Source organism: Halichoeres trimaculatus, unplaced genomic scaffold (assembly GCF_033239565.1).
Source record: "Halichoeres trimaculatus isolate MK-OKI-2021-1 unplaced genomic scaffold, fHalTri1.1 fHalTri1_scaffold_11, whole genome shotgun sequence".
In the NCBI taxonomy this organism is placed as follows: domain Eukaryota; kingdom Metazoa; phylum Chordata; class Actinopteri; order Labriformes; family Labridae; genus Halichoeres; species Halichoeres trimaculatus.
In genome coordinates, this window is record NW_027437189.1 from 12,859,462 (window position 1) to 12,875,258 (window position 15,797).

The following is a 15,797-nucleotide window of genomic DNA, read 5'->3' on the forward strand; positions in this document are numbered from 1 at the left end:
GTAGAGCCCAACAAAGAGGGCGGGGCTAAGTCATCAGAGAAGGAGAAAAGAGAAGATGAAGAAGTCGCCGGCGGCAGCGAAGCGGAATTGATGAGCGAATTTTTGGACACGAAAAAACGAATAATTTTACAACTTCTACATATTGGTAAGTTAATGTTTATTTGCTTTAATTCGTGTTCTTCAAAGTGCCGTTTATTCATTCACTAAATGATGCGTGTATTTTTAAAAGAACGAAAGTCGTTAACTTTGCAGGCCGAGGGAGTACTGTATATACAGTGTTAATTTAACAGCATCCCCTCAGTATAATTTCCTCACAGAATGAAACAGTAATACAACTTCTGCTTCTGTGGTGTTAGATTATGCCAGATAGTGGCAGGATTTCAGAACTAACGCTTTACTTCGACTCATTTGAATGACTGGTAAAGTCTTTGTGGAGTGTCCTTTGTCAAAGCATCTCTCATCAACCTGGTTACTGTAAAATACAGGTGGAGATGATATTTGGAAATGGAAAGCACCTGATTAAAACATTTAAACTCTTTATTAGTATTTGCATCCTGCACGCCTGCTGTATGAATGAGACATCTTGTAAACAGATGTTTTACTAAAAATATTTGATCAAGTAAGCTCATGCTTTTGGATATTAAGATATGAATATGTAAAAGAAGTATCTTTCATGTCATGGATCCAACTGAACTAACTGAGGAAAAAACAATTAGTTGATAAACGATTGAGGTATGCTCAGGATATCTGTCTATATTCTTTTTCTTCCTCAGTGATGCTGACCTCATCTTACTATTGACCAGATTTGATCTTTACCAGACCAGCTGAGACAGAACAGGAACTCATTTTCAGACCACTCATGGCCACCAGGCAGCAGAAACCTGCGTCTTCTGTAGAAGGCTCGACAGAGGCCAAAAGGAGCGACCTCAGGGTCAATGAGAAGAAGTGTTGTGAGTGTTTTTGCTGTTCCTCTGTGTGCTCTGACTCATAAGACACTCTGTATTAACTACTGAACCCCGTGCACCTTAACTGTGACGTTGTTGAATCCACTCCAGGCACATTGTACTGTGATTTGCTCTTTCATTCACTCTTGTTGCTTTATTGTACCTGCAAGAACATGGCTGAGTTTAACTGGATTTTGATTCACAGTCAGTCTGTCAGGAAGCCTGGATGAGGAATGTTAGGTGGATCTTTGTCAAAATATGCCTTGAAGACAAAACTATCCATTCCTCCAGGATCTAATGCCTGCAGACAGCTGCTTGGAAAATCTCAAACCAAGTCTGGTCCTGCCTGGTTTTGTTTGGCCTTTTTTTGTAAGAAGTCAGACTATTTTTCATCTCCTTCCCCAGCCAAAAAGGTTAGAGCTGGTTAGTGATGAACTGCAGGCCTCAGAGAAATATTAACCAGCAGTCAAGATGGGACTGGTTTGACGGAAGTGTTTCATTAAACTTTCATCACCTGGTAGATGTCAGCTGCAGGGGTGACATTGCACTATTTCACAAACCCTCCTTCCCTTTTGTGTTAGCATGCATACACATTGTGTCGTTTTATTTCATATGCAACATTTTAGGGGGAAATCTGAAGTAAATATGAGGCCAAACCAAGTGATTGTGATAAAATCTCTTTACATGCTTTGTTACTCATGTCTCTACTTGTGTTGCAGCATGGGCCTCCTACATGACCAATTCTCCAACTGTCATAGTAATGATTGGGTTACCTGCGCGGGGGAAAACCTACATGTCCAAGAAGCTGACTCGCTACCTCAACTGGATCGGAGTGCCAACTAAGGGTAAGTACAGAAGCAACAGATGTATGATGCACTGTTTTATTTAGTCCCTCTGTGAGCAGTGAGAAATGTCAGAGGAAGTGAGATGAAAGTGGTTTGTTGAGGATTAGTAAATGATTAGGGTTGTCTCATGATGACTCATTTTTTCTTTTATAGAAACCGTCCTTTAAAGGCTTCATTACTTCACTGTGCTTAGGGCTATGTTGTGTTAATGTCATCGTATTTACCTCAACACCCTGATTTATTGGCTCTGTTTGTGGTTCTGCGTTTATGGTTTCACCTGAGTGGAACACAGAACCTGAAGAACCAGTTTTTCCACATGTGCTGTAGGTTGCAGCACTGAAAGAACATATAGCATTCCTATTCACTGCCTTTGCCCGTCTCTCTGATAGTGTTTAACCTTGGGGTGTATAGAAGAGAAGCTGTGAAGTCTTACAAGTCCTATGACTTCTTCAGACATGACAACAAAGAAGCCATGGAGATAAGAAAGTGAGTGAAAAAAAACCCTCTCATATGAACCCTCTGTGATGTAGTGGATTTCCGCATTTTCATGCAGGCTTGTCATGCAAATTCCTTTTTGACTGCATGCTTTGATTACAAATACAAGTAATGCAGCATATTTTATCCTAAAGATACATTTGATCTAGTACTTCTTTGATTTCTGGATCGATTTTCTCTTTCTGGTTCACAGACAGTGTGCTCTGGTGGCTCTGCAGGATGTCAAATCTTATCTAAATGAAGAAGGAGGCCAGATCGCTGTGAGTTCACGCAATGAAAAAGAAAAAAAAACCAAGAGAAATGTGCTTTTATCATGACGGTTCATCAAGGAATAGACCACAGATGGGGAATCTCAGTTCCAGGCAGTGCAGGAAGATGTATGCATAAAAATTTCCCATGGAGGTTTAGTGTGAGTGAAGAAAAAAAAAAAGTGGAGATGTCCCTGCTTAGAGCCTGGTGTTTAAGGATGAAGGGGGATAATGAACTCTGAAAACTTAAAACTGTAACCATCCAATCAGGAAAAAGAGACAGGCAGATCCAGCTTTTGAAGCACTGATCCTTTTCACCTATTTGTTGTTAAGCACAGCATTTTGATAGATTACCAGCAATAACAACTAAGACTAATTAAGACTCATTCTCTAAACTCATGCTGGTCAGGGTTCTTATAAACTGTCCTCTGATGCCATTCTGTGGAATGCAACATAAACAGCAGCTAATCCCAGTCAGTCAACAAGCTTTATAAGCTTTTAAAAGTCAGATATAACTTCACTTAACCCAAAGTATTTGAAATAATCAAAAGTACTGAACATAAAAAGATTTAAACAACATCTGGGTTTACAAAAGATTTTCATTTTGCTTTGAAAACATACACCAGAGATGCCTGATAAATGTGGTTTTCTCTCTTTGTTAATGGGGTTAAACTCTTGATGTCTTTGACTAAATAGTTTGGTAGTGTTGGGAGGTTGTGCTCTTTTTTACTTTGTGCAATATAAATCTGATTAAGACCTCAGAGTCCTACAACCTGGAAATGACATTGTGTAGCTGAGAGAAACACAATAAACTAAGCTGTCCCCTAGACTCGTTAAAACATGATAAACTGCGCTCTTGGAAGCCAAAACACACACTAAAGGGCTCTCTTGGCATGGAAAAACGCATGCTACATAGTTATATCCACACTGTTCTCGTGGATGCTGATAGTAACTACAAACTGAAAACACTCAGAACTTAGGGACTGTATGTGCCTGTGTTTTCCTTTTTGCCCCTGCCCTTCAAAAAGTCTATGCATGCCACTTCGTGTTTAAGTCATGATGGAAAAAAAACTGCTATGGAGAAAATTGTACAAGGCATGTATGTATGTTGTTTCATTTATATTGTGTCTTGTCTCTGTCTGGACACTAAGGTTTTAGATTGTTTTCACTCTTCATGGGTGAATGGTGTTTTGAATTGCTCTCAGTATTTTGTGTCATCCATCAGGTTTTTGATGCCACCAACACCACCAGAGAGCGAAGGGAACTCATCCTGAATTTTGCCAAAGATAATGCATACAAGGTCAGTGCTTCTTTGTGGTTTAACACTTCAGAAACTGGAGTTTTATTTTTTATAACAAAAGATATTTTTTCCTCAGGTGTTTTTTGTCGAGTCGATCTGTGACGACCCAGATGTCATCGCTACAAATATTTTGGTAAATTCACCTTTTTTTAAAAGCTTGTTAAGTCCTGGGAGTTTTTATGTATCCTGATAACTTATTACTTTCATCCATATTTTCCACGCAGGATGTGAAGGTGTCGAGTCCAGATTATCCTGAGAGGGACAGAGAAAGTGTCATGGAGGATTTTCTGAAGAGAATAGAGTGTTACAAAGTGACGTATCAACCTTTAGATCCGGATGAACATGACAAGTGAGAGGATGTTTTCTTGTTTTTTTTAAATATAAATCATTCTTGTTTTACATTATAAAATAGCTATCCATTGGAAAGACAAGCCTTTTGGACTTCACTGTCAGAGCATTCAACCAAAGATATGTTTCTTGTGGAAAAAAAGCACTTGCAAAGATTGGCCAGCAGGTGGAAACTTTGGTTTGTTTCTGGCTACAATTTAAAGGTTTTATTTGTGTAGATAGAAAATGAAGTGATCCAAGTCAGACCATATAATGTCAGTACAAGTGCAAAGTGACTCCTCTGTTGGCGATTTGTTGATAACTAGAGAAAAAGAAGGAAAAAAGGTGTGATTTCTTTTTACTCTAAAGTAACTCAATGGAGAAAAGATTCATTTTCTTAATTTTGATTCTTAGTTTGTTGAAGGGCAAATGTAGTAGTTGATCTCCTTGAACTTTTCACTTCTACGTCTAAAAGATAAACTAACATGATATTTAGACTAAACTGGGAGAACATGATAACCTTGTCTTATCCTGCGTCACTCCTAGCTGTCTTCAGTTGTGTCTAAACACTCAACTCACTTTCTGGTGTTGCTTTTGGCCCTTCCGGCACGCACAGGAACCTTTCCTTCATCCAGGTCATCAATGTTGGCCGCCGTTTCCTGGTCAACAGAGTGCAGGACTACATCCAAAGTAAAATAGTGTACTACCTCATGAACATCCATGTCCACTCCCACTCCATCTACCTCTGCCGGCACGGAGAGAGCTTTCACAACGTGGAGGCTCGCATCGGGGGGGACTCTGAGCTGTCGGAGAGAGGGAAGCAGGTGCTTTAACCAATCGTATTGCTCTCACAATTTTTAGAATGAAAACGACTCCTTAAGTGTGAGAGGAGAATTTGTAAAAGGAACTTTCACTTTCATATTTTATGACACCAAACTGAAGCTAGTGGCTGATTTTTCTTATATCGTGTACACCAGAACGTATTAATCTTTACAAAGCTTTTATATTATTTTGTTTTGTCTCAACCTTGATGGGAGCAACCTTAAAGTTCATCTTTTCATGTGTTCTGTCCAGCTCTTAGTCTCTGTAAGGTTTTTTCTTTGTCAGTTTTCAGCAGCGTTGAAAGGTTTCGTGGAGGAGCACCGTCTGTCAGACCTGAAAGTATGGACGAGCCAGCTGAGGCGCACCATCCAGACAGCCGAGGAGCTGGGAGTCCCGTATGAACAGTGGAAGATCCTCAATGAAATAGATGCTGTACGTCGTCTCAGAGATCACACAAGTCACACGCACAAGGTTAGATTTTAAGTCTTTATTTCTTTGTGTTTCAGGGTGTGTGTGAAGAGATGACGTACAAGATGATCAAGGAAACATATCCAGAGGAGTTTGCCATGAGGGACCAGGACAAGTACCACTACCGCTACCCTGGAGGAGAGGTAACAGCCTTTTCTTTCTCTCTCTCTCTCTCAGGGCGGCTGTGGCTCAATGGTGGAGTGGATAGTCTCTCAGTTGGAATGTTGGAGGTTTGATTCCAGCTCCTCCAGTGGACAAGGCAGTTAAGCTTAAATTGCTGTCTGTGACAAAGTCATGGAATAAAATTAGTTAAAAATGATGGTCAGTAATAACATCCTCCTCCATGAGTGTGTGAATGTGGTGAGAAATGTGAAACACTTTTAGGAGTCAAGTCTAGCAAAGAGCTACATAAGTACAACTCCATTTACCACCCAGATTTTTATTTGTTACTATCTGTAAAATATATCCACGATGAAGTGAACTAAGGAGTAAAACACCTCTGTATTATTTCCTTTTTTCTCCAGTCATACCAGGACTTGGTTCAGCGGCTAGAGCCAGTCATCATGGAGCTGGAGCGGCAGGGAAACGTCTTGGTCATCTGCCATCAGGCCGTGATGCGCTGCCTGCTGGCTTATTTCCTGGACAAGAGCGCAGGTCTCATACACAAAAGACTCAAAATACAACTTTAAACTTGCATTATTCAAAATCTATATATTCCCAACCTGTGGAACAGGGTTTGACAAAGTTTTAGTCATGTAGTGGGGCTTGCATCAATCTTCAGGTTTTATCTGGTCTTTTGTCTAACTCTGAGCCCCAGATCGCTCAGAAAAGGAACCTTTGTTTCATCTCTAAATGCAGCTGAGATTCAGTTTAACCTGCTAAATCAATGCTGTAAATTTTGTAAGGTAAGTTAAAAAGCATTTTTCAAAGAATAAATTTCCACCTGATGTTTTCCATGCAACCACAAGGGGGCAGCAGAGCTCTTGATTCTCAAATCATGCCAACGTGGTTATCCTGATGCCAACAAGTTTGGCCAAAATCAACTGAAATTCATCTTCAAAATTTTCTCACTGACAGAAAAAACCCAATTCAAACTCAAAAGTTGAATTTAAGTGAAATTAGCAGCAGATTACTCAGTGAAAAGATCTGGCCCAAAGTTGAGAGGAAAGTTATTTGTTTTAAAGCACTTTTGTAACTAAATTAAAGCACCCATATTGGAGTCAAAAATATTCCAAATAAAATAAATCCTAAAATATTCAACTAACTGCACCTGTAGATTTAATACAAATGAAAGGATGTTTAACACTCTATTTGTTTTGGGGGGTTTTTAAATAGTGTGGCAGTCATTTTGAATACTTGAATTCTGCAGATGTTGATTGCAGATTGTACACACCAGCAGAGAAACAACTGAGCTGTTTTATTGCCACAAATAAAAAAGACCTTAATTTTAGGAGCTTAAGGTGCAGGTAAAAAAAATTGGATTCAAAAACATGAAATAAAACATGGTCACTCCAGCCTTAATAATATGTGGGTGGTTAGAGTGGAAAATGTGGCTCAAAAACAAATCCATAATTAGTTCAGGGCAGACGCAGGATTTCATCAGGCAGCAGAGGAAGTGGTTATTCCTGCAGCGTGTGTTTAAAGCTTTAACCACAGCTGAACCAGTCAGTGTGGGTGCAGCTCTGACTGGCATTTCATCCCACTGTATCCACCCAGCACACATGTAGCACAGCATGAACTTGAGAGAAAAATCCACAAACATTTAGGAAAGAACACAAACATGAACACAACATGACTGAGAGTAACCACAGCTTTAAAGAGTTTTCTTTTTTCACTGCTACAGATGATCTGCCCTATCTGAAGTGTCCCCTCCACACAGTCCTCAAACTCACCCCTGTAGCTTACGGTAAGTCGCTCTAATGTTAGAGTCCAGAAACAGACTTTTTCCTTTGTTTGGGTGTGACATCATTCTCCCTGTCTGCTTCTTTAGGTTGTAAAGTGGACATGTTCGACCTGAAGGTGGAGGCTGTCAACACTCACAGGGACAGACCGTTTGTAAGCTCCAGACCTTTTCATGAGGTTTTGTTTATTGTGGTGTTATGACGGGTGTCTGAACATGTCAGTGTCCACCCAGTGTGATGCAGTCCATGTTATTAATTACATAAACATGAAGAGGTCTGTTGAAGAAAAAAACATATAGAGAATTTAAAGAAGTTGATGATTTTCGTTGAGCTTTCACATCCAGACTCTTGAAAGTCCTGAAACCAGATGCATTAAAGTCAGTGTAGCTTCTTGTTTGAAGTGTGTTGGCCAAATGGACATCTGTTTATTTTTATTTTTTTTGAAATACTTTTTAATGCTCTATAACTTTTTGTTATATAAGTTTTAAAGGTCCCATATTATGCTCCTTTTCTGCTGATACCTGCTCTTCCGCACCACTGAGAGCAGTGCCATGAGCTCTGAGTGCGCGAGGTTTAGAAAACGGCAAAGCTTGTTTACTGTAACATTACAGGCTAAAACAACAGGCTAACTGCAGCTAAAGTTAGCATCTTGAAGCTAACACAGAGACAGGAGGGACACTGAGGAAAAGCTCTTGCATCTGCTCCACAGCACACTGCATTTAAAGTCCTCACATTTCCAGGGTCAGAGGTTTGTTGGCGGATGGTTGGTAATGCGCCACTTAGTCTTGTCTTCTTCCGAGATGGGAAGCTTATGCATGGAACTATGTGGCTGTTTACAGCCAAAAATAGAGAAGTGATGGCTCTTCAACTTTGGCATTCTCCTCCCCACTGCTGGAGAGAAATCTCTCCAGCAGTGGGGAGGGGGTTCGGGGGTATCTGCTCCGGTGGACCAATCAGGTCAGACTTGCTCCTGATTGGTCAAAAAAGGGAATCGCTGATGTCAGCAAATCTCCGAAATCCAAACAGCTCGTTTTAGGTCAGGATTTTACATTCACAAGCACTACTAAGTACAGGTTTTGTCATTAAATATCAAATTTTGGGGGCTGGAAGGAAAGCCAAGGACCCAAAAATTTCACTAAAAGACTTAATATGCTGATTTTAGCATAATATGGAACCTTTAATCATTACAAACTGGGGGCAATTGGAGGAATCATCAGTGAGATCTTTCTTACCCCCAAAAAGGAGAAACACAAATATATTTTAATTAGCTATTAGGAAACATGTTATTTTAGCAGTAAGTCGGCAGTGAAGGTTGATACCCTTATATCTGTCCATGAGACCAGAGATATCAATCATTTTAACGTGGCATACAGAATAAAACAGGACAACAGTTAGTCTCCTCTTTTTGAAAATAGCAAAGTTGACCTCGCAGTCCCTGTAATGTGTCTTTGGCAGACTCTTATCATCACCACAAGATTGTGAGAGAAGCTGCTCAGACTCCACTTAGCTAGAAAAGAAACAGAACATCAAACACTTTCAAGGGCGAGAAATAAGTTCCAGTGAATCTAAGAGATGGTGGTGAACAGATTTGCTCCCGAGTCAAAAGAATGTGTTCCGGTTGCTTTTAGAATATCTTGAAACAACTCTGATAAGCAAAACAACAAAACGGTGAGCTGAAAAATACTAAATTTCCCAACAAACTAAAGAGAGCCAAAAAAAAGTTATCATGTGTTAGCGTAAAACCTTGAGCCTCTGGCAGTTTGAAGATGTTGATTTTCACAACTGAATGTCCCCTTACACAGAATGATGATTTTCTTCTTTATTCCCCCACCAGCTTCCTTCAGATCTGCTCCCATGCTTTAAAGTTTGAGTTGATTAGTGGTGAGGACAGAAATTTAGAGCCCCAGACAGAGTGGGCGTTATCACATAAACACATTTACAGAGAAAGCTTTTGTTTAATGGGGTGAGAAATGTCCTTCCCGCAGAGATCAACAAAGTAAGACTTAGACTCAGACTTTCTTTGTTGTCATTGTTCAAATTACACAGCAGAGCATTTGGAATGAAATGTCGTTGTATGGCTTCCTGAGTGTTGTCAGACAATGTATGCAATGAGGCAGTATAAAAAATATAAGTATTTTGTATATGGAATGAAAAATACAAATACTATTGACATAAATACTGCTTTCAAATATGGTGCTGTTTTTCTTCTTCAAAGTAACTAACAAGAGACCCACACTAACAGATTGGCGGATTGGCACTTGACAGATAGGAACTCCTCTCATGTCTCCATCTCGTCTGTTTGTCTTTCACACACCAGGATAAAGTCCGAGCCAACGCTGTGCCTCCAGCTTTCCTTCGTCGGAACAGCTTCACTCCGCTCTCCAGCCAAGATCAGATCAAGCGTCCTCGCCTTTACAGTGCAGGAAACCCTCAGCAGGCCCGCATGTCCCAGGCCCCCAATTTACCCAGCGTGCCATTCTCTGAGGTTTCTGAAGGGCAAGAGCCGCTACAGAGTGAGGTCAGTGCTCAATGATGTCTGACAATGTAGTATTGAAGTATTGTGAACGTTTTCTTACATCAGATGTTATTCTTTAACAGTTTTTTCAGTAACATTCAAAACTGTAAGTTAAGAAAAACTTGTCAAACAGATCCTTTGCATTTATATTATTGAATTGATCTGAAGTCAATAAAAAGTGGTATAAGTCAAAATAGATTTCTTTGGGGTGCATTAGGGTGGGGCAGTGGTTTAAGTGGACTGAGGCGTCCTTGGCTACGACCATTTGCTACATGTCATCCTCCTCTCTCTGTCCTCCATGTTTTTTGTCTCTCTTCCACTGTCCCATCTGGATTTTAGAAATTAATATTCAATTTTCCTAGTATCGTACACTTTTTAACGAGAGTGGCAACCAATTTTATGCACATTACCACCACCTACTAAAAGAAGTTGGCATTACAACTACAATACCACAACACTGATGTTACATCACAGTGAAGTGATCAAAAAAAAAACCCACAATGGTAAATCTGTAATTTCTAGTGACTGTTCACTTCAGCAAAATTCATTTAAGTCAATTTTAACCATGTTTTACCTTTTTTAAAACCATAAGTGGTAGTGGTTTGGTGGGTGGGGGGTGGGGGGGGGGGGGGGTGGGGTGCTTTGGGTTGGAGTTTGAACTGGGGGTTGGGGACTGTTTTTAACATGTATAGCACTTTGTGCTGCATTTTTTTAATGTATGAAAAGTGCTTCATAAATAAATTTGATTTGATTTGATTTGATTTGATTTGGTTTTTCCATTAGCTTTACTTCTGCTTTCTAAAATTAAAAACCAGTGAAGCTTACTTTAAAACAGACCCAACGGAATAGTCAAACTACAGACCACATTCAAAAGCAGGAAACAGTATTCAGAACATACTTCCTACTACTTTTATTTGTAGGAAGTCAGTCAGACATTTTGAAGGGCCTAGGCGAAAAGAAAAGAAAATACACATACACCCAAGAGAGTAGTTTATCATGTTTTAACCAGCCAAGGGGACAGTTTGATGTGCTTTGCCTACCAGGAAGTCACCTTAGCGTACATTTTGGCTCCCAGGATAGACACAGGACACGATCCTCATCTCTTGTAGTTCTTGATAAAGCTAACCATTATCAATTACAAATAAAGCTGCATTTACCAAACATCACATCAAAATTAACATATATTTAATAACCTCTATATATAAGGACAGCATGCTTTGTTCAGATTCTTTTAACAGTAGCTACAGCCTTTAGAAAACTCATGCTAACATTGTTAGTGGGAGAGGTTGTAGTCACAGCTGTAGTTGTACAAAAATTGTAAATCCACCAGTTAACTTCAAAGAACTGGAAGAAATTTAAGTGAGGAAAATACAAAATGAAAGACCATAACTACTGTGAAAAATGTATATTTATACCAAGAACTAAAAAAGTAGGATGACTGAGGGTGCAAAAAGAAAGTAGATGCCTAGACCAAAAGCCCAAATTGAGTTGGGATTAGAATCTTCTAGGTCTGTAACCCTTTTACCTGGATCATTCAAGTGACTGATTTTAAAGGTAAACTTTTTTTTTTAGACTTTAGTTTTAGTCAGCTTTGGTGCACTTGAGATTGCAGTTTTTCTCAGTTGCTTTGGTTCATTTCTCACATCAGAATTGAAATTCTTAAAACTTAAAACTACTTGTTCAATCTTCACATCATTGTGTCACTTATGCACATCAAATCAACAGTTTCTCATTTCTTTGAACAAGTTGTAAATGCTTGGGACATCTGTGCAAATGATTATGTACAATATTCTGCTGTTTCCTGCATTATCAGGTGTTTATGTCATGTTGATCAAAATGGATTATTACAGGTCTCTGCTGCATAGTCTCACTGCCCACAACATTTAGTCATGAGTTTATCGTCTAAGTCTTTACATGCAAAAAGGTTGAACAAGTTTCAATAGCATGTCAAGCATCTCTCCACACTATTCCACTGGACTTTTTTTCCCAAATCTTTCTGAATTGGCAAAGAGCTCCCTTGTCCAACTTGACTTTCTCTAAACAATGGAAATATGTGAAGCATCAGATCAACCAATGATCAACCAGTTTCCTGAAATAGCTCAAAGGTTCCTCTCATGAACCATGAACTGGCAAATATGAATGTGTACTTTCCTCTGTACAGACAGTGGCAACAAATTTCTTGTAGAAGGAGAATAAAGATCTATCACACTTGTGGACCATGTTCTCCATCATAAGCTTATAATGGCTGAGGTTGGTTGAAGGATGGGAAGAAGTTGGGAAAACAACTGTGTCCTCAATCGTTAAGACTTTTTGTGGACAGAGAGGATCTCTGTTGTGATGTGGATGAGAATTTGTGGCCCAACATACAGTAACATACAGGGGTGTGGGACGACTGCACTGACCTATAATTCCCACAGCACTACATGAACAGTTTGTTCTATGTTCGCATTTCTACTTTTTGGGTTTTTTTTGTCTTTGTGCTATGCAGCGCCTTCTCCTTTTAGTATCAATGATTGAGTCAGTCAGTAAATTACAGCACAAACGGTGAAAGAGAAAATGTGAATTTTGTCCAGTCCCTTGTGATCTATCTCCCACGTACACTAAGATGTAACTTATAATTTACAAAAACCGTCTTGAAAAAACTTTTGGCATAGTTAACATCAGAATGTCCTTCCAGAGTAAACTGTTATACTGACAACATGACAAGCAATTTGACTGTCCTATCCATACACAATGACATGAGGACTCATCATTCTGATACACTGATATGTTTACTGACATGGGTATTTACTTTTGAGAGATGAACTAAAGATTTGAGAAAGAGACTGGCTTTTGCAGGTAATCCATAGTGTTTTGCTATTTGTACAAACTGTTTTGAGAAATGCACTTACTGTTTTGCAAATGGAGAGGATGATTCGGGAAATGTACCAAAGCAACTAAAACCCTGGATACAAAAATCTCACATTTGTAGTTTCATGTTTTCCCTGTTTGTTGCGTGAGTGTTGGAACAAGAAAACAAACGTGACCTTCACAGGCTCTGTGACATAAGAGGATAAATCTCACAGCCTGTTGTAGCCCACAAAGTCACCTTTATTAAATTCAAAAAGGTCAAACTCTGAAACATAGCTTAGAGGGAGGGTTTCTTTCAGGCCGGTAAGCTCAGATTTAAATATTAGCCTGAGTCCAGTCAGTGCCAGTAAAAACAAACACCTCTTTCCTCTTTTGGCCGGGTGTTTTCGTTCATGCTGTCAACTTTCTCTCCTTTCCTTTTACATCCTGCAGGACTCTGTCAATGGCTTCAGTGCAGCAGACACAGAGGACTGTGTTGGGAGTTAGAGAAGGAGAAAAAAAGGTATTTCTGTCTTTTATCTGTTATGTAGAACATCTGCATCTTCCACCTCAAATATCTGACCCCTGTGTTATGCTCATTTCTCTTAGGCTGGATGTTTCAGCGGATACGAGGACCAGTTTTCAAACTCCAACCAGGTTCAGCCAGTACAATATTAACCTCTGTATTTAACACCACATTTGTATTTTCACTGTATGTAAGAAATCACTTTGGATTGTGTTGAAAGGTTAGCCTGAGTTTGCACATACAAACAGGAACTCAAACCTTTTTTCGCTGTAGCCTTAAAATCCAGGTAAGCATACTGGTACTGTTTGAAAAATCCATCCATGAGCTCCTCGCACACTCTTCCTCCTCCTGTACTCTAAGTTGTTTTAGTTTTAGCACATGTTGATTGTGAGTTGTATACCTCATTGAAGGGAGCTGTGCACATCCTTAGCTTTTTTTCGGCTCAACCTTTCTTCAGTGAATTATTTAAACATTCCCTGATATAATCCATCCTTTGAAATGCACACTGTCAAAATAATTAAGTCATGATTTTATTTTTGTAGTTAAAAATGTTTAAATTTGTTTTTGATTCTCAGCAAACACATAAGCTTTAATGTAATGAAAGTTAAGCAGAGCCTTAAAAGGTGTAGCACCTACTGTGAGTTTTCTGTGTGCAAAGAATACTGTTTTTACACTGAAGCCTTCCTGCGTGTCTTAACAGCTGAAGTTTGTTGAGCTAAAGTCATGTGAAGCTGATCACTTCTGAACTCATTGTGAGTGCTCCAGTATTTTACAACAGTTCATATTCAACTTGCAAACTCCTGATCCAACAAACACACTGAATGTTAAATACTACCTTCTTGTTATCTGCATGGATAACATCCACCTGCGTGGTTTGAAGCCATGTGGATCTGTAATGATTTGTAGAAATGCCTCTTTTAAGGGACTTTAGGGCTCCAAAATAATCATTTGAACTTATTTAAACTCTGTGACCTGTTCTTGAAATGCAAAAGAATGTTTTCTGTGTTTAAAGCTTGGCAACGTTTTTGGATGTTCAAAAAAGCTTTAATGTGATTGCACACTGCGTCATAGTGTTGCATTGATGTTGGATTAAATAAGGTCTGTTTTATGATGTTTGACTCTTTTTTTTTCCCTGAACTCAGAAGCACTGAGTTTGTTGGATATGTTTTTGTGAGATCATTGGGAGTGTTCATCCTGTTGGGCAAATTATGTGTCCCCAAAGAGCAAGGCACAGTAGTTTTAAAAACAGAGGACATGATTCTATTTATTTCTTCTTAAGAATTCTATTCTAATATCTGGCCTGGGATTAAAGATGGTAATTAGGCTGTTGGCTATTTGTAGCGTATTCACAGAAATGTTTATTAGTACACATTATCCCTGTAAATAAAATAAATAAATGACAGAGGTATTTTTCCTGAACATCTCATATCCTGAAATAAGAGCCAGTTATATTCCCATCTTAAGTTTGTGTTCCCTAACAGTCTGCTCTGTTTGTAATGATGATAAAACGTCCTCACATTCTTCTAATTTCATGGTAACCTTCAGTTTTGATAGACACACACCGGCACTATGTCACACTGACTTCAATGCAAAATCTGTTTAAAGTTGTGAAGTTATTTCTGTGCTTCCCTTTGTGACTGATTATGCAAATATGTATCATTTACTGTTAAAAGTCAGAGAGTGAGACTTCAGGGAAACAGCAGGAAGAGGGTCAGATTATCTGTCTCCTTTTAGATTATTTCATCAGCAAGTTGTTTTGACACCCGAGGGGATACTTGAGAGGGAACATTCAGATAAAAAGCCCTGATTAACTTTTACTTTGATGAGATATACTACACAAAATAAAACAGGCAGCAGATATTTTAAAGCAGAGCTACTGCTTTTGGTTTCAATATTTTTGCACACAAAGTTATGTGTGAATCAGCTGTGTGCCACAGATTCTTAAATGACTTGAAATTTTCCTAAAAAACTTGAATTTGTCTTTTACGTATATATAAAATAATATATCGCTGCAGATATGGAAAATTAAATGTAGATAAACTACTTTTCCAGTTTTTTGTTCTGAAACTGGCCACTAAAAACTATACAAACAAATAATCTAACAAGTTTGTATATCCACAGTCAATATCTTCTTATTTGTAACTTAAATACGTTCCTACAATAAGCTGCTGGTAACCAGATGTGTCTGTCCAAAGCAATGGCGAGAAACATTGGCCACCTCAAATTTCTCAACTTTGATTGCTGTTCATGTTGTTGAAGAAGAATTAATATTACTAATCCTTGCGTGTGCACACATACTTAATGCTATCCATAGATATATTTGATTTGGCCAGCCCAGACAGTGGACCCACCCCTGTTTACACCAAAGTTTATTCACAAGCTTCAAGCTTCTGTCGTAATGCATATGTTTTTTTTGTTTTGTTTTTTTTGTTACATTGAGGATTGTCTGAAATAAAACATGTGTCACTTCCTCCGCCACAGCTCATATGAACAATCACCAACACAACAGTGACTCAGAGTCTGCTGGCAAAACTGGACTATTTAGGAAAACATTCAAGTTAGTGTTGTGCCCCACCA

General features: G+C 38.9%; 1 protein-coding gene across 1 annotated transcript; it reads left to right on the plus strand.

The window, feature by feature from the left end:
- Positions 1-14,346, plus strand: LOC141799464 (6-phosphofructo-2-kinase/fructose-2,6-bisphosphatase 2-like). Its single transcript, XM_074681706.1, has 17 exons — positions 1-145; positions 774-950; positions 1,664-1,789; positions 2,179-2,275; positions 2,478-2,544; positions 3,758-3,832; positions 3,909-3,965; positions 4,057-4,181; positions 4,776-4,983; positions 5,267-5,413; positions 5,488-5,592; positions 5,974-6,103; positions 7,293-7,355; positions 7,440-7,504; positions 9,668-9,868; positions 13,148-13,217; positions 13,304-14,346. Exons 2-16 carry the CDS (start codon positions 860-862, stop codon positions 13,199-13,201), a joined length of 1,611 nt encoding a protein of 536 aa, XP_074537807.1. The 5' UTR covers positions 1-145; positions 774-859; the 3' UTR covers positions 13,202-13,217; positions 13,304-14,346.
- Positions 14,347-15,797: the final 1,451 nt, after the last annotated feature.